We start from the raw sequence: 17,707 nt of genomic DNA, 5'->3' as shown, positions 1-17,707 counted from the left end.
CAATTACTTCTAAAATTGATTTGCATTTCTTTTTACCTTGCTAGAGTCTTAAGTAAATTATATCTTTAAAATTTTAATAAAGCTCCAATTATGGTCAAATCTCTCTCCCCTAGCTTCTGACTTAGCATGGCTTGCAAGATCCATAATAACATAGTCCCTAGTTACCTCACTCATCTCATCTAACACAACCCTCTATCTCTATCTCCCTCACACTTTATGATCCAGCAATACCTACTTATAATTCTCCTAACACAGCTCACTGCCTTTTCACATGCTGTCTTCACTCCCAGAAATCCCTTTCCTGACCTTGGCCACCTGTAAACTTTTATTCAGTTTTCAGAACCCAGCTCAGATGTTACCTGCTTCAGGAGGCCTTCCTAATCAGCCCTGCCCCGAAAGAGATAGTTATTCCTTTGGCACCTTTTGAATACTTCTGTTTTTATATTTAAAACATCCATTGCTTGTTCAGGTGCCGTTTTGTGGCTCCTACTTTGTGCCAGGTACTGTTAAACCCCTGGAGGAAGCACGCAGGGACATTAGTGTGCTGAATCCCTCAGAGAAGCATGTGCATACTCTACCCTGTTGCCTGGCCTGGAGAGGTTCTTGTTTGCTTGTCTGTGTCCCCAGCTATACTCAGAGCTCTTGACGGGCATCATTGTGTCTTACTGATTTCTGTAGCCGCAGTGCCAAGCATAGGATCTGGCACCATATAAGTGCTCAATAAACATTTGTTGAATTGAATTGAATTGGAGTCTAGAATGAGACTTAATACTGTAATAAACAAGATATTGTAATATAACACATAGGCATGAGAAGCTTTATTATATAAACAATACCATGGTTCAATGTGTGCTGTGTTACCTGTTTTCACACTTGGGGACTTCCTCGATTTTACGTGAGTGTTTATGGGTTTGTTTTTCATGCTGTATTTTAGTCTTTTTCCTAAAAATCATCAACTACAGCGTCCAGGCTTTCACCATCTAGCCCAGCCTTCTCTCCACATGTTCAAGCTGTTCAACCTGCTAGACAGGATTCCTTTTAAGGAGAATATTTCAAAGAAGAATTAAGACCCATAGATAGAAGCACAAAGGATTCATCCAGTCTGAAAATGTTTGCTAAGCACCTTTGTTATTCTAAGCTAGGTTCTGTGGGTTCAACAGTGAACAAGACCCAATCCCTGCCCCCAGAGAGTTTAAAGTCTGGTGGAGGAGACCGAGGTATCACCGGTTATTACAATACAGTGAGCACCACATCAGAAAGACCAGCCACACTCTTGGTCTCCGTCCCCATAACTCTCATGCGCTGGCCTGGTTCTACTTTTCAAGGCCCCATAGAACAACCCTACTCTGCCTTTCACACGATAGGCCTTCAGGGTAATTCTAAACAGCTTCCTTACCTCCTCTTAGCTTCTTCTAGCCAAAAATCTTCAGTTCCTTAATTAATTCTCATATAACTTAACTGCCTATTCTCTCACTTTTACAGCTGGTTTTTGGACATGCTTTATTGCATGTTTTGCTCCTATTTGTTCCTCCTTGATCCTTCCTCAGGATTTGACAGTTTCTGTCCTTGACATTGTTCCTCTCTGATACCAGTTCTATCACCCTACCTCCCTGGCATCTCTTTCTACCTCACTGACTTGCCATCTCTCCACCATTACTATGAGTATTAACTGAATTTCTGTTCTCAGCCTCTTACTTTCTCCCATTTTCTCTCATTACTCTTCCTGGATGTCTGACCCATTCACACGGCTTTGCTTCTCACCTCTCTCTGTCTGTAGTTCTGGTCCTGCCCTTTTCTCAAGTCCCAAACTTACATTTTAAATTGCTGGCTGGGCATCATGTTTATCCAGAAAGCAAAGCTGTTACATTCTCCTCTAAGCCAGCCCTTCCTCCTCACTTCCTCCAGGTTGGAATAGTGCCTTTATCTTCGACACCATCTTGGAGTCATGCTTCACTCCTTGTGCACACCCCCCATCCTCCATCCCGCGCTCTTCTCCCGTCTGTCTGGCATGACCAGCTTAGTCAGTCTTCCTGAACTGTCACTGGAAAAATAACTCCTCTGGTCAAAACAACTTTCAGTGGGGTTTTGTCACCTTTCATGTTTGGTTAAAGGCTTCCACGGTAACATTTAGGCCTCATTACATTATGGCCTGAGATTGTCTTCCCATCCCTTTCACACATGGTAGCTAAACTAACCCTCCTCTCAGCCCAGAATGCCTCCTCCTTCACTTGGGGAGATCCTACCCATCTTTCTCGGCTTCTTTCATGCACTGGGTCTTCTGTGACTTCACAGCTGACTAGCCTCCACCCTCTGAGTCTCCAAAGCTCTTTGTTCTTATCAGGCTTACCCTATGCTGCCGTAGATGGCTGCAACCCGTGTTCAATTCAGTTTGATAAACACTGTTGAGCACCTACAGTAGCTGAACCTGGTGCTAGTCACTGGGGCAAAGATGACTAAAACACTTTTCCTGCCCTCGAGGAGCTCACAGTCTAGTATGTCTCATCCCCTACTAGACTGAAGCTCCTTGAGGACAGGGATGGTCATACTCACCTCGGTGTTGCCTGAACCTCCAGGCCAGGAACCTAGCTAGCTAGATACAGAAAGGGTCATCCAGGCACTGAGTTCAAGGCTTAGAACATATGAGTGATTCTTAACATTAAGGAATGCGCCACTGAGGTAAATTATCTCCAAAAAGTATCCAATACATATTTTTAGAACTACATATAATTACTTTAAATATGTACCTGTAGTATAATTTATGGATATCTTCTTATATACTACTAGCACAGGTAATTCAGCATTCATTCATTCTGCGTTGTTCTGTTTTAGAAATGGTGTTTAACTTTGCATTTTGAACATATATAATTGGGCTACCAAATAGGCCACCATTTTATATTATAAAATGTAACTATATAATATAATTGCTTACTTGAACATTTACATATAACAGTATATCACAATAACTAAATAGGTTACTAATTTTTTCAAAATTTTTATTATTTCCAGGATTTTAACAAAAAATAAGTTTGGATAGCCCTTTGGTAGTTAAAAACCATGGTAGTTAAAAATGTTTCCCAAATCCCATTCTTCTTCTTGACCTCGAAAGAATTCTCCTTCCCTAGCTCGAAAGAATATTTGCAAGTAGACTCAAATTACTGTGGGATTCCCCTTATCTTTAACTGGAGTGTATGTGTGTGTATTTTATTTTGTTGAGGCGGGATCTCCTCTGTTGCCCAGGCTGGAGTGCAGTGGCACCATCTCCGCTGCCTGCAGCCTCCACCTCCCATGCTCAAGTGATTCTCCCACCTTAGCTCCCGAGTAGCTCAGACTACAGGCATGCACACCACACCACCACACCCAGCTAATTTTTTGTATTTTTGGTAGAGATGGGGTTTCGCCACGTTGCCCAGGCTGGTCTCAAACTTCTGAGCTCAAGCAGTCCGCCCACCTTGGCCTTTCAAAGTGCTGAGATTGCAGGCATGAGCCACCATGCCCAGCCTTGTGTATTTGTTTTTGACTATATTAGTTGAGAAGTGATTTTTGGTATGGAACCTTTTGGGCAAACTCATAGGAAAATCACCTTGGTCATACTTTGATGAGGTGATGTCTATGACTCAAGAAAACTGTCCTTCCTACCTCCTGTTTATTCATAGGTATTAATTCATTGAGAAGTAGAATGAGATTAACCTGCAAGTGGTCTGTTATCAAGTATAAAAAATTCCTCAATAGGAATACCTTTAATTGATCAATACTGAAATTTTCTTATAATGCATACTTTAGCATTTTTGTGCTTTATGACTGTCAGGTTATAAGAGCGCACTAAGTATTTTTTGAGTGAGCGCACTAAGTATTTTTTGCCTGGGCGCGGTGGCTCACTCCTGTAATCCCAGCACTTTGGGAGGCCAAGGCGGGCGGATCACCTGAGGTCAGGAGTTGGAGACAAGCCTGACCAACATGGTGAAACCCTGTCTCTACTAAAAATACAAAAATTAGCCGGGCGTGGTGGCAGGTACCTGTGATCCCAGCTACTCAAGAGGCTGAGGCAAAAGAATCGCTTGAACCTGGGAGGCGGAGGTTGCAGTGAGCTGAGATCGCGCCATTGCACTCCAGCCTGGGAGACAAGAGCTAGACTTTGTCTCAAAAAAAAAAAAAAAGAAAGGCATTTAACTGCTGATTAATTCAGTTAATTCTTTGTGAGGTACTATGACAGGGAAACCATAATAAACAGCTTTAGTATTTGCCTTTTTGCAGGTATGTTCAAAAATAATATGTCCCAACAGTACTCTTCTTGACTAAGGTGTTGGTACCACTATTTTAAAAAAGAACATCAGCTTTATCTCAGATTAGAAAAATATTTTAGGTTAATATTAAAATTCTTAAATATATTTTAGGCAAATTAGGGCAGTAAACAAAATTATCACTTTAAAATTTTGTGTTATGATTTTTGTATATTTTAAAACTTTTTATTGGTGTTTAATAAACACACCAAGAAGTGACAGTTTACTGGATTTCCACCAGTTGGATACAGTGTGTCACCAGCATCCAAAATGAAAGTACTACCAGCATCCCAGAAATCTTCCACATGCCGCTTTCCAATCACTGTTCACCCTCCACGGGTAACCTCTATCTTGACTATAGATTGGTTCTGCTTGTTTTTGAACATGATGTAAATGGTATCAGTCAGTACTTCATATATATATAATTTATTTTACTCAACAGTTTGTGGGATTAATCCATATTATTCATGTAGTTATACTCAATTCTCATTGTTGTATAGTGTTCCATTTGTGAATATACTATAGTTCATTCCACTGTTGGTGAAAATTTGTACACTTCTAATTTGGGGCTCTCAAGAATATTGCTCTGTAAGTTAGATGATATAGTAAGTGGTACATAAACAGATTTACCTGATGCTTTATGTTCTAAAGAACACCAGTCTTGTAAGTATCACCTTGGAAAACAGTCCCTGATGTTGAACTGGTCTTCCATCATTGAGCTCTTTAGGAATATTTTTAGAACCAGTACCATGTGCATTGATAGCAAGTCTCCATCCTCTACAGTTAGCTCTTCTAGTTATAACATTGAAATAGCTAGTAGTTATAGAACAATTTCTGTTGGCAGGCATTGTGCCATGAACTTTTATACACTATTTCACCTTAATCCTCACAGTCCTGGGACATAGAGATAGTATCTTCATCGTCAGTTTACGATGATGAGGAGACTGAAACTGTGTGGTTAGGCACCTGACAGAAGGACACAGAGCTGGAATTCACCTGAGTCCAGAGCTTGAGCTATAAGCTGTCATGCTTTACTGACTGCCTTGATGTTTATTGGCTAGAAGTCATTAAGTGTGCCTGCCATTTTATGATTTGGACTGGTGAGCAGGTGGTTAATATTGGTTAGTTAAAAAGGAAAAAGAAAAAAAAAATACTATTACAGAGAATTCCTGCAGCTGATTTTCTTACATTGTTTCAGTATCAACCGAAGTCCTTAAAGGGAATGGCAGCATCATTAGCAGATGCACAGAGGCCCTACCCACAGGCTTTGAGGGGGACAGGGCTTCCTTGTGTACTTTCAAAGTATTTTCTTACTGGTGTTACTTGTTTTATTGGCATATTTTGAGTGTGTTGTATTTTGCTGCTGTGGAACACAATAATTTCACATACATTGGGGAACAGGTTTGGAAGTTTTGAACAAGTCACCTAGAGTTGACTTCAAGCATATCAGAGCCAAACCATGGCACAGTGTCATCCAGAGAGCCTGCTGGGAACTGCTTGTATACAGAGCTTTCACTCCAGCTGGGGGGTGTTGGAGGTTTTTGTTTGGGGGTTTTTGTTTTTGATTTTGTATGTGTATGTTTCTTTTGGTTTTTGATTTCTAGTTATTTGTCTTAACCATGTGCTGTCATGTTTTGCTTCTTAACTTTATCAAACAAAACCAGCCTTTGGGAGAATGTTTGGTCAGGGCTATAGCTTAGCTCAGCATGGGTGCAGACAGATTTTCTTACTTTTTTTTCATATCACTTCTCAGTATCATACCTAAGTGAAGTTGCAAGGCATCTAAGGAACACAAACTATTTCAGTTGATCTGTGAGACTGCCAGTTCAAGCTATTATAGCAATACCTTGAGAGTAAATGGGCATGTGTGCGTGTGTAATTTTTCAAAGAATGTTTAAAAGATTGTGTGGCCTTGGGCAAGTTACTAAGCCTCCCTTGTAAGAGCAAGATCACAAATATACTACCCATATTCTCAAGATTAAATAAATAATCTGGCCAGTCTCAGTGGCTCACACTTGTAATCCCAGCACTTTGGGAGGCCGAGGCCTGAGGTCAGGAGTTCAAGACCAGCCTGGCCAACATGGTGAAACCCCGTCTCTACTAAAAATACAAAAAAATAGCCAGGCATGGTGGCAGATGCCTGTGAATCCCAGCTACTCAGGAGGCTGAGGCAGGAGAATCGCATGAACTCAGGAGGCAGAGGTTGCAGTGAGCCGAGATCGTGCCACTGCACTCCAGCCTGGGCAACAAGAGCGAGACTCTGTCTCAAACAAACAGATAAATAAATAAATAATCCATGTCCATTGCTCATGGTAAGCACACACACTGTGTTAGCTAATTTAGAAGTAGGTAGTAGTAACAACAAAGCTTTCCTTGAAAATCCAGAAGGGACCTGGCAATCTTAGAGTACAGAAGAGTTATCAGTTATAGTTAGACATCCTTAAAAATATATAGTTATTTGTATTTAATTTTAAGGTAACCAGTAACAGAATTGTGCAGAATTATGAGCTTTGGAATGACAGATCTCACTTTGAATCCTGGCCCCACCACTTTACCGTCCTTGGGAAACATCTTTAGCTTTTCTTTTCTTTTTCTTTTTTTTTTTTTTTTTGAGATGGAGTCTCGTACTGTCATCCAGGCTGGAGTGCTGTGGTGCAATCTCTGCTCACTGCAACCTCCACCTCCCCTGGTTCAAGCAATTCTCTTGCCTCACCCTCCCGAGTAGTTGAGATTACAGGCGTGCACCACTGTGCCGGGCTAATTTTTTTTGTATTTTTAGTAGAGACAGGGTTTCGCCATTTTGGCCAGGCTGGTCCTGAACTCCTGACCTGAAGTGATCCACCCTCCTGGGCCTCCAAAAGTGCTGGAATTACAGGCATGAGCCACCGTGCCCGGCCTTCTTTCTCTACTTTTCTAAAAAGTGTAGTACTCTTTCTACTCAGTAGCTACTTTCTAGGGTTCTTATGAGTTTTGAGTGAGTGTTAGCTATTCTTATTATTCAGATAATAAGAATACCAAGATACTTGGTATCAAAATATCAAGCACATCTTTTTGATGTTTTATAGATGTATTATAGATACATGAATTTTAAAGTATTAATACGTGAACAGCATCTTAAACATGTTTAACCTGTTTTGGATTCTTCACTTATCCCACAATGTGAATTTTAAATTAGAAGTCCTAGGTTTGATTAATGACATGAAATTGCTTGTACTACTGTGTGTTTTTTTAAGTGATTTTGTATTTGCTTCCAAAATTCCTTTCAAAGGTGGTGTCTCAATTCCTCTTTAGTCATTATACCAGTATTTTTTTTTTTTTTTTTGCATTGCTATGCTGTTGGGTCTAGATATTATCTAGAAGAGTAATCTGTTTCACAATTATAGCTATGTACAGTTAAAATGTTCACAACGTGTGAACTTTAGGAGTTTTTTTGTTTGTGTTCTGTTTTGGCCCTCAGTCCTCCCAGTGATAAAAAGCAAACTGCAAATCTGAATTTAATAGGAATTTAATGTAAAATGTAAATTGTTTCTACTGAAAATTATATCTTAGCTGCTTCATATCTAACAATAATTCTTACCCCTCATTGGTTCTCACCCACACATCTCTATCGTAGTACTGTCTTTGCACAATTTGCCAAAGTGCACAATTTGGCACTTTGAAACCAATAACTTAACATCTACCTCTCTTTCTCTGCCTTAATTTTTTTCTCAGACTTGCATTTTAGCAATACCTTTTGTATTATGTTTTTAGTGCTTGCTCTGGGAATTATACTATACATCTTAACTTTTCGTAGTTTACTTAGAGTTAATCATTGTACTTCATATAAAATGTAGAAACTTTGCCAGCAGGAATGTCCATTTACCACCGCTACCTTGGTCCATTATGCTGAAGTTGTCATGTATGTTACATTCACATATGCCATTAACCTCACAAAATTAGATTATGATTTTTGTCTTAAATACCATTTTAAAGAAAGTAAGGAAACTTTTCTATATTTAACTTTGTACAGTGCTCCATTCTTCTTGAAGAACTTATTTCCATTTGGTTTCCCATCAGATGAAGAATTTTTTTAGCATTTCTTGTGGTGCACATCAGTTGGTGGTGAATTCTATTAGTTGTATATTATCTAAAAATGAGCTGAACTTAACTTTGTTGATAGGAATTTCAGGTTAACAGAGTTGTAATTTTTTTTTTCCCAGCACCTTAAAGATGTTCTTTTACTGTCTTCTGCCCTGTTATGTTTAATGAGAAGTCACTGGTCATACAATTGTTACTTTGTATGCAGTGTGTCATTTTTCTCTGGCAGCTTCCATGATTTTCTTTCTTTGATTTTTCAACAGTTTAAGTAGGATGTGCTTGGGTGTGGTTTTCTTAATGTCAATTGTGTTTAGGATTTGCTGATTCAAAAGGTTGAATCTATAAACATATCCTTTATAAAATTTAGAAAAACTTAGATCATTATTTCTTCAGATATATTTTTCTGTCCTGTTTTCCTTCTCTTCTTCTGAGATTCCAGTTGCATGTGTGTTAAGACTTCTGATGGTGTCCTTCAGGCCAAGTCCCAGAAGCTCTCATTGTCACCTTCTCTTTCCCTTGCTCTTCCTCCTCTCCCCATTCCTGACCTTCCCTGCTTCAGATTGGATCATTTTTATTCACTCACCTTCAGGTACCCTAACTCCTTTTCTATCATCCCTATCTACTGATCACTTCATCCAATGGAGATTTTATTTCATATACTGTATTTTTTGGTAATAGAATTTCTGTCTGGCTCTTTTTTTTTTTTTTTTTATTTCTCTGCTGACATTTCCTGTAATCCATTATGAATAAATTTTCTTTTATGCCGTTGAATATAATAGCTTCTTTTAAATCCTTGCTAATTTCAACATCTGAGTCATCTGTAGAATCAGTCTCCTTTAAATTTTTTTTTCTCTTGAGAATGGGTCACATTTTTATGTTTTTTTGTATATCAAGAAGTGTTAGATTATATCCTAGACATTGTGGCTGATGGGTAGGTAGCAGAACTTCTTTCCACTGTGAGCAGCAGTGCAAATCTCTGTTCAATTATTTTAGCCTTAGCTAGGCAGCTTGGAGTCTGCACTGTGTGTGCATGCTTCTAGGATCAGCAGAGATTTATTTAGAATATATACTCAGAATTTGAAGCACTTCTTCCCTGGCTGTCTTCATTCTGGGATTTCTCCCTTCCCTTTTTTCCGGTTACCTTTATGCTAGCTGTGGTTGCTCCAAACTCATTTCTCTGGTTGTTCAAGCCAATAACACTGGCGCCTGCCTTCTCACTAATGGCCATTAGAAAGTGGGGACCCACCCAGTGCCATTCTCTTCCTTCTCATGGCAGCTCCCTCCAGAATCTGGCTGCCTGTGGTTGCTCTCCCATGCTGTCATAGTTGTTTCTTACATCCAGAGTATATAGTTCCTATCTGCAAAAGGTTGGTCAAATAAGAGCTACTCACACGTAGCAGAAACAGAAAAAGATGTCAGCATTTTAAAGTAACATTTGCGGAGGCTCATGCCTGTAATCTCAGCAGCTCAGGAGACTGAGATGGGAGGATCACGTGAGTCCAAGAGGCCGAGGCTGCAGTGAGCCATGATCGAGCCACTGCACTCCAGCCTGGGGGACAGACCACAATCCCAATTCAAAAAATAGAAAAAAATAAAGGTACAATCTTAGCGGATATCAGGGTTTTTTAAAAATAATTTTGAGATCGATATAGCACAATAACCAAACAAAGGCTTTATTTACTGTAGTTGGAGAAACAATAAGAGAGAAATGTGATTTCAATATATCCATGAAACTGAATTTCCAGTCTACCACTGGTGACTAAAGGCCATAATCTCCAGCATTACTGCTTATGAGAAAAGAGAAAAAGAGCAGAGGCATAAGCAGCAATGCTGTGATCATGGCCTTTAGCCACTAGGTCAGCTACTTCCAGGTATACCATCCCTAGCTTCATCTCAAGCCTCAGACTTGTTTTCTGCAAAGATGGTAGGGTTGGGTTTGGTTTGGTTTGGTTTGGTTTGGTTTGGTTTGGTTTGGTTTGGTTTGGTTTGGTTTGGTTTGGTTTGGTTTTAAAAGGTCAATTCCATTCCTTTGTAGTGAGGCAGCTTTGGCTAATTATAAGAGATCATGTTTCAAAACCGGTATTCCCGTGAACTTGCCAAAACAAGCCAGTTCCTGCTTGACTTTTTTTCCTTCAAATTTATTGCTGCCCTTTCTCTGGGTGTTTTCCAGATTAACTTAAATAATTGCAAACCCAGACTGATTTTATGTCCAAAGCAAATTTTATGATCAGGATCGTAAAACAGATCCTTTGTTTTACGTGATTCCTTTGTTTAAGTATCAAAATACAATCTTTTTAAATAAGTTTTTCTTCCTGTATTTAATAAAGCAAAAAGTATTTATTACATTTAAAAGGAGAAATGTTTTGTATTTGCAAAGAGAAAAATTAGTAGTACAGTCAGTCTCAGGGAAAATAGTACAGAAATGAAGACAAAAGCACAGTTCTTTCCTAGTGCTAAATAAGGCAGGTAAAAGTACAGAGCTAATTAACATTTACTTAGAAGTTTACTAATTTTTCATTAATACATATGTTATTTCTCCATTCTAAGAATAGATAGGGTAGACTGTGATTTTTACTTATAAATGAGAAAACAGGTTCGAGTAGGCAAGATCTCCTCTGGGATTGCATAACTCACCAGAGAAGCAGCTTCGATATCTATCCGTTGCTTCTTCTGGGACAGCTTGAAGAACTCAAACACTTAGAATCAATTGGCCTTTTCTACTTCTGAAAATTGTCTTTGTTGGAGCTGTACTTTTGTGTCTTAGCTCCATACTGGAAATGAAGGACCACTTTCTTGCTCACCATCAAGTTGTATAGGGAGTGTTGCAGGCCAGAAGAAGAAAATCAGACCACCTGTTTTTATGTCCTTTTACTGTGAATTGATCACTTCAATGATTTTATTTTAAAGTAAGAGAAGTAAAAAATAAAACTAACACTAAATAAAGCACTCCTTTCCCCTCTTCAGGATTCTGTTCCTTAGTGGTGCACGTGGATCAACAAAGTGTAATTATCGTTGTGCTAATGTTTGTTAAATGACAAGTCTCAGCTTTCATTGTTCCATCTATTTGCAAGTTTGAGACTTGGAAACCACCATTCTGGGAAAAAACATGAGGGCTCATTTGTTGCCAGTTCACATTAGGCAGCTAAGAGCTTTCAGATGGAATGTATTGCTACTAAAAATATTTATAGTTTGGGAAAATATGCTTCAATTTGACCTCCTTGATACTCTGCACATTCTAGTTTGTTACTCTGGATTCTTCAGCAGCTGTAAAGAGAAAAGTTCAGTACTGTCTCCTTGTGCCCTCTTACTCCATCTATGGACTAGTCTTCCCATTGTAAAAACAGATATTTTTTATGAGTTATTTATATTCTTGGTTCCTCTGAGCAGCAAATTATGGTTTCTCAGAAGCATTTTGACATGCTATTTTGGGTATGAGAATGAACTAGTGAGATTGAAGGAACTTGCTTCCCAGTTGTCATTATGTTCTTTGAGGAACAAGTCTGGGATGTTTAATTAAAGAAATATCGAAGTGTCTGTAATATGCAAGTGATACTTAGCTTACAAGAGAAATCAGATTCATGTCTGACAACTGTAGGGAGCTTACAAGCTAAATCCCACAACATGGCAATATGTGATTAAGGGCTGAAATGAAACATTCAGACAATAAATTCAGTGGGTCAGAGAATAGGGGAAGTTTGTGTGGGTAGGATATATCAGGGCAGATGGAGCCTGAGAGGGTCTTCTTGTGGCAAGGGACTTCACGGGACCCTTTTAGAGATTCTTGGGGAAAACAGTAAGTAGCCTTAAGATCAGAGTGGCCCATTTCACAAAACAATCTGTGTGAAATAACATTGCCTGATGAGAACCCTTTGAAAACGGAGTTCCCGTTGCCTTAAAGAATATGTCCCACTTACCCTTCTCTCAGCTTGCCTGTATTTTAATTATTTGAAGGAGTAGAAGAAACACACTTGTTTTTCCCAATTTTTTTTTTCTTGATTTTTACGGACTTTTTACCTGTTTAAAACTTTTAGGAACTCTAACTGAAGGTGTGGTGTTTAAGGGTCAGGAGACAGAGAGCAGGGCACCGTAAAACCACCAACCAGAGATGTGCTTCTCTCTCAGGCCAGCTAGGCCTTCTTTGTTCCTGGTCTCTGACTGGTCCCCTGCTCCCAGTGACCATCTTGAGGAAAGCTGCCTGCAGGTCCTTTCCTGTTTGGCCAGTTGAGAGAACAGGGGCTAGGCATGGTGGCTCACATCTGTAATCCCAATACTTTGAGAGGCTGAGGTGGGAGGATCACTCCAGTCCAGGAGTTCAAGACCAGCCTAGGCAACACAGTGAGATTTTTATTTATTATTTAATTGTTACAAAAAATAAAAAAGAATCCGCCAGGCCTGGTGATGCACCTGTAGTCCCAGCTACTCAGAGAGCTGAGGTGGGAGGATTACTTGAGTTCAGGAGTGATCGCGCCGCTGAACTCCAGTCTGGGCTACAGAGTTAGACCCTGGCTCAAAAAAAGAAAAAAGAAATTGGCCAGGCACAGTGGCTCACACCTATAATCCCAGCACTTTGGGAGGCCGAGGCAGGAGGATCACTTGAGCCCGGGAGTTTGAGACCAGCCTGGGCAATAATAGCGAAACCCTATCTCTATAAAAATAAAACTAAATTTGAAAAGAACAGGAAGCTTGATAATGTGCTCTTCTTGACTAGTCAGTAGACCTGCTCCACTGATAGGGCTTTATTCATCCATTTACCTGTCATTTATTAATTCATATTATGCTTCAGGGTCAGTGCTAATTCTGAGCATTTGAAAGTGGGCCTTCAGGTAACAACTCTTGGCCTAATGGGAGCAAAAGTCAAACAAACAGATATTTACAATGTCTTTTGGCAAGAGTTAAGAGCAAGTTAGGCACTAGTTTCTTTGGAAAAGAGTAAGGAGAGTAATGTAACTTAGCCTAAAGGGAGGAGGGAGCTTCAGGGAAGATTTTTCTGGAGGAACTGCTATTTGACACTTGAAATACAAGTAAGAGTTGGCCAGAGAAAGAAGAGAAAGGTGTTCCAGGCAAGAGACACAACATAAAGAGGCATGGGAGAGCATAATGAGTTCAGAGAACTTGCCAGGACTTAAAGGAAGAAGGGCTATAGGTGAGGAAAAAGGGAAGTGAAGCGAGATTAATCACTTCACTTTTAAAAGCAATGGTAGTTCCCACCATGTGTGCACATGCCCCAGCTCAAAAAAAAAATACATATTTTTAATTCCATTAGCAGCCTTTTGAGGTATGGATTTACTGGTGTTTTACAATCTAGAAAGTTAAGGTATAGCTTCCCACGTTTTCATTGGTAAATGTTCAGGACTGGGTGAAGCTATATTAGCTCATACCAAAGTATCAACTCCTATTCCTTATAGTTGTAACGTCTTTACATTTGTCAGGTTCAAAGGCATTGTATATCAGTGACTGTTTTAGCAGGCATATTGTTGATCTGTTGGTTTGATTGATGGCCAGTCTTTAATAGTTGTATTGCTAACACTTCATAGGTGATTCGATGAATTTATAAAAAGACATGGTTGCTCCTTTGTATTTCAAGCTCAACTTGGATTTTAACTCATTTGAAATATTTGCACAGGCGTATAGTGTAAGCCTGTAATCCCAGCTACTCTGGAGCCCAGGAGTTCAGGACCAGCCTGAGCAACATAGTATCACTCCATCTCTTTTTTAAAAAATAAAAAATAAACAAATAAATAAAGGTAGGAGGCCAGGCATGGTGGCTCATGTCTGTAATCCCAGCACTTTGGAAGGCCAAGGCAGGCGGATCACTTGAGGTCAGGGGTTTGAGACCAGCCTGGCCAACATGGTAAAATCCCATCTCTACTAAAAATACAAAAAATTAGCCAGGCATGGTGGCACGTGCACCTGTAGTCCCAGCTACTTGGGAGACTGAGGCAGGAGAATTGCTTGAACCTGGCAGGTAGAGGTTGCAGTGAGCTGAAATCGCGCCACTGCACTTCAGCCCATTCAACAGAGCAAGACTCCGCCCCAAAAACAAAAAAGAAAGAAAGGAAAAAGACTCATAGCTCTTTGTGGGAATGGTAGCCATTAGCTACACAGGTTATTATCTGATGGGGAATTTCTAATAGTTCTTTCGATTTTTAAAAGTCTCTTGCATTTCAGAGCTCGTCACATAAGCTGTCTAATTTTCATTTAGATCTTCACAACAACCCTTCAAGATAGGTAGTTAGGGAGGCACCCCATTTTGTGGATGAGGCTTGGAGGGACAGAGTTGTCCATGGTCTGTCTGTGGCAGAATTTAAACCTGATCTCCGTGTGACTCACTCCTTGAGTTTGATTGAGCCTTATTGTTTTCCCATTCAGTTTTTTTTTTTAACCACTAATGATGCCTGAATTTACTCAGCTTAGTTAAACATCTAATAGGCAATGGTAATGCATGTATTTTATCCATATACAGTATTTGTTCATTTAGCAAATATTTAAGTGTCAGCTATGTGCAGGCACTGTTTCATTCAAAGTATAACAAAAGGTGTTTAAGTCATAAATTAAAATATATAAGGAAAATTGAAATATAAAGGTGTTTGTTTTCACATAAGAAATGGACAGAAACCATTGCTATGCTTTGGACATGTAATGCTCGTTACATGACCAAAAGTACACAAACATTATGTGCTTGGTGTGAGTCTGTAACTGTAACCTGCTGAGAAGCTGGGACTCTTCCTCCCTGACCACCCCCAGTGCCTGGGGCAGTGCCCTCTCCCACTGAGTTCTGCAGCTAGAACGCACCAGGCCAAGCTCTTCTCTACTGCTCAGTCACAACACTCATGTCCTGTTTCAGTGTGTTTTGTTGTTGTTGTTGTTATTGTATGTATGTATGTATTCATTTATTTATTTTGGAGACAAGTCTTGCTCTGTCACCCAGACTGGAGTGCAGTGGTGCTATTTTGACTGACTGCAGCCTCCACCTCCCATACTCAAATGATCCTCCCACCTCAGCCTCCCAGAATGCTGGGATTACAGGCATAAGCCAACTTGCCTGACCCTGTTTCAAGGTTTTGAGTATTTCTTTTCTCTTAGACAAAGCACCTCAAAGACCTCGTCACGTGCCTCTTGCACAGAGCAAATTAGCAAAGTTAGCAAATACTTGCTGAATGAGCAACCCTCAAGTAAATGCCATTAGAAATGCCCACTGATGACAAGTAATGCTTATAGCAGATGCTCTCACAGCCATGATCTCCCTTAATCCTCCCAGCAGCTGAGGGGAGCGTTCTTCTAATCAGAGGGGCAGGGCAGAGAGAGTGGCCCTCTCAGGACCCCTGTGCTCCTTCCCCAGACCTGTCCCCAAACTTCCCTGCACCACTCACCAGGAGTCACCTGGGCCTGGCACATGGGACCAGGTTCCCAACAGTGCTGGCACCCAATGAGCATCTTGCCTGTCAAGGCTGCTGCACAGTTCTTAAATACTGTGAAAAGTTTTGTAGTTTTGCTGAGCCACGATCATCTAACTGGAGCAAGAAAGAAACCAAAACCATATCTTGAGAATGGAGTGGGACTTTTGACTAAAAGCTTTTTATGTAAAATGTTTATGTGATTTTTTTTTTTTTTTTTTTTTTTTTTTTTTTTTTTTTTTTTTTTTTTTGAGGTGGAGTCTCATTCTGTTGCCCAGGCTGGAGTGCAGTGGCACGATCTCGGCTCACCACAACCTCCGCCTCCCAGGTTCAGGCGATTCTCCTGCCTCAGCCTCCCGAGTGGCTGGCACTACAGGCATACACCACCACACCCAGCTCATTTTTGTATTTTTAGTAGAGACGGTGTTTCACTATTTTGGCCAGGCTGGTCTTGAACTCCTGACCTCGTGATCTGCCCACGTCGGCCTCCCAAAGTTCTGGGATTACAGACGTGAGCCACCACACATGGCCCTGACAGGATCATTTCTTGAGGCAGACATTCCCTTTTGTTTGGGGGATGAAAAAAGTCTTAACATCTGTAGTGATGGTTTGCTGACTTGGGGCAGTTATGAAATGAATTTTGTCTCTTTTCCTGACTCAGAAGGTGACTGTGTAAGTTGAGTTGTGTGAGAAACAGCACACTCTTAGCCTCCAGCCAAGCAGGAATGTCTTTTTCAACAGCAAATTCCCAGATTAGAAAGTCTGCTGCACTGATGTCACTCTTTCCTGAGTAATTTCTGGGTGGTTGTTTACTGCATAATATCTACCAGGAGCCTAGAAACTTTGAATGAGTGTCATTATTAGAACTCTAGAGTTGTAGGAATGTAGGAAGAGCTGTTTGCCACAGTTAAGACAAGGGTTTCAAACTGCTGCCTGCTGAGCCCTGGGGCATCTGCATGGAATGGGAAACTAGCAAAGTCTCGCTTTGGCTGCATTCTGAGGGGTTTATGTGATGGCAAACAGCCAAGATGAAGAAGCTGCCTAGCAGTCGCTGCAGAGGCTCCAGCGGCTGCAGCATTATATGGGACTTCATATAGCTTCTGAGTAGTCAAGCAGTGGTAAGTAGCAGTGTTACCAACTATGGGGTTTCCAGCTTAAAGCAAGGAGTATTTTCAGAAGCACTTGTAAATACTGTCGCGTGTTTGCTTATTTTCCTGATCAGATAAAGCACCGGTTAAGCTGAACGATAGGAAGATTGTATTGAGCAATTTAGGGAGATTATTGGCCAGATTGCTAATTGATCACGTAAGTGCTGGTGTGATCACATTATGTGTGAAAAGAATCTGTCCTCAGACATGTGTATGCTTGATAAAAGTGCTGCGTGGGATTTCTCAGAGGAATTCTGTTCTGCTCAAGATCAACTTTGGCTTGCAAACATTTCATCTTGGCCCGTCCTTCATTTTCTGCAACTTCTTTTTCTTACCAGCTGTCTTTTTCTTACCTATGGCTGTGCTTTAAATGGACTTGCCCATTTGGACCAAGGCTATTCTAGAATCGTTTCGTGAAGACTTAGAAACCTGATCCTTCTTTCCCCTGTGTATAGGATCCTTTCTTTATTGTTATCATGTACTGTTAGCCAACTGGTGTTCCTTAGATAACTCAGGGTGGGGTCTCGTGTGTGCTAACTCTGGGTTGTCAGCTCCCCTAAGACAATGTGTTGTCTCTCTAGCACAATCCTGGAGGAAGAGAAGGCTCAGCAAGAAGAACGCATGAGGATGGAGTCCAGAAGACAGGCCACAGTGTCCTGGGACTCCGGAGGGTCTGATGAAGCGCCACCCAAGGTAGCTACAGTCCCCACCCCAACTCTGGGGTTGCTTTTACTAACTTTTGAGATTTACAATTAGGCAACTGTTTTCTATGAGGAGAAAATCAAATATCAAGTTATTCTAAGAGTAATAG

At 40.5% G+C, this 17,707-nt stretch overlaps 1 protein-coding gene across 50 annotated transcripts in view; it reads left to right on the top strand.

The window, feature by feature from the left end:
• The window catches only part of PTK2 (protein tyrosine kinase 2), a 358,952-nt gene that overhangs the window by 283,210 nt on the left and 58,035 nt on the right, over positions 1-17,707 (top strand). For 49 of the 50 annotated variants that reach the window (XM_025395124.1, XM_025395157.1, XM_025395123.1 and 46 more), the window contains one exon: positions 17,478-17,589. The exons of the other annotated variant lie outside the window; for it this stretch is intronic. In XM_025395124.1, the coding sequence (XP_025250909.1) occupies positions 17,478-17,589 (112 nt within the window). The remainder of the gene's footprint in view (positions 1-17,477; positions 17,590-17,707) is intronic. 50 annotated transcript variants of the gene reach the window in all.

The sequence above is a fragment of the Theropithecus gelada genome, chromosome 8 (genome assembly GCF_003255815.1).
Source record: "Theropithecus gelada isolate Dixy chromosome 8, Tgel_1.0, whole genome shotgun sequence".
Classification (NCBI taxonomy): Eukaryota; Metazoa; Chordata; class Mammalia; order Primates; family Cercopithecidae; genus Theropithecus; species Theropithecus gelada.
The sequence above is the reverse complement of the archived record's forward strand: the minus strand, read 5'-3'. Positions and strand labels throughout refer to the sequence as shown.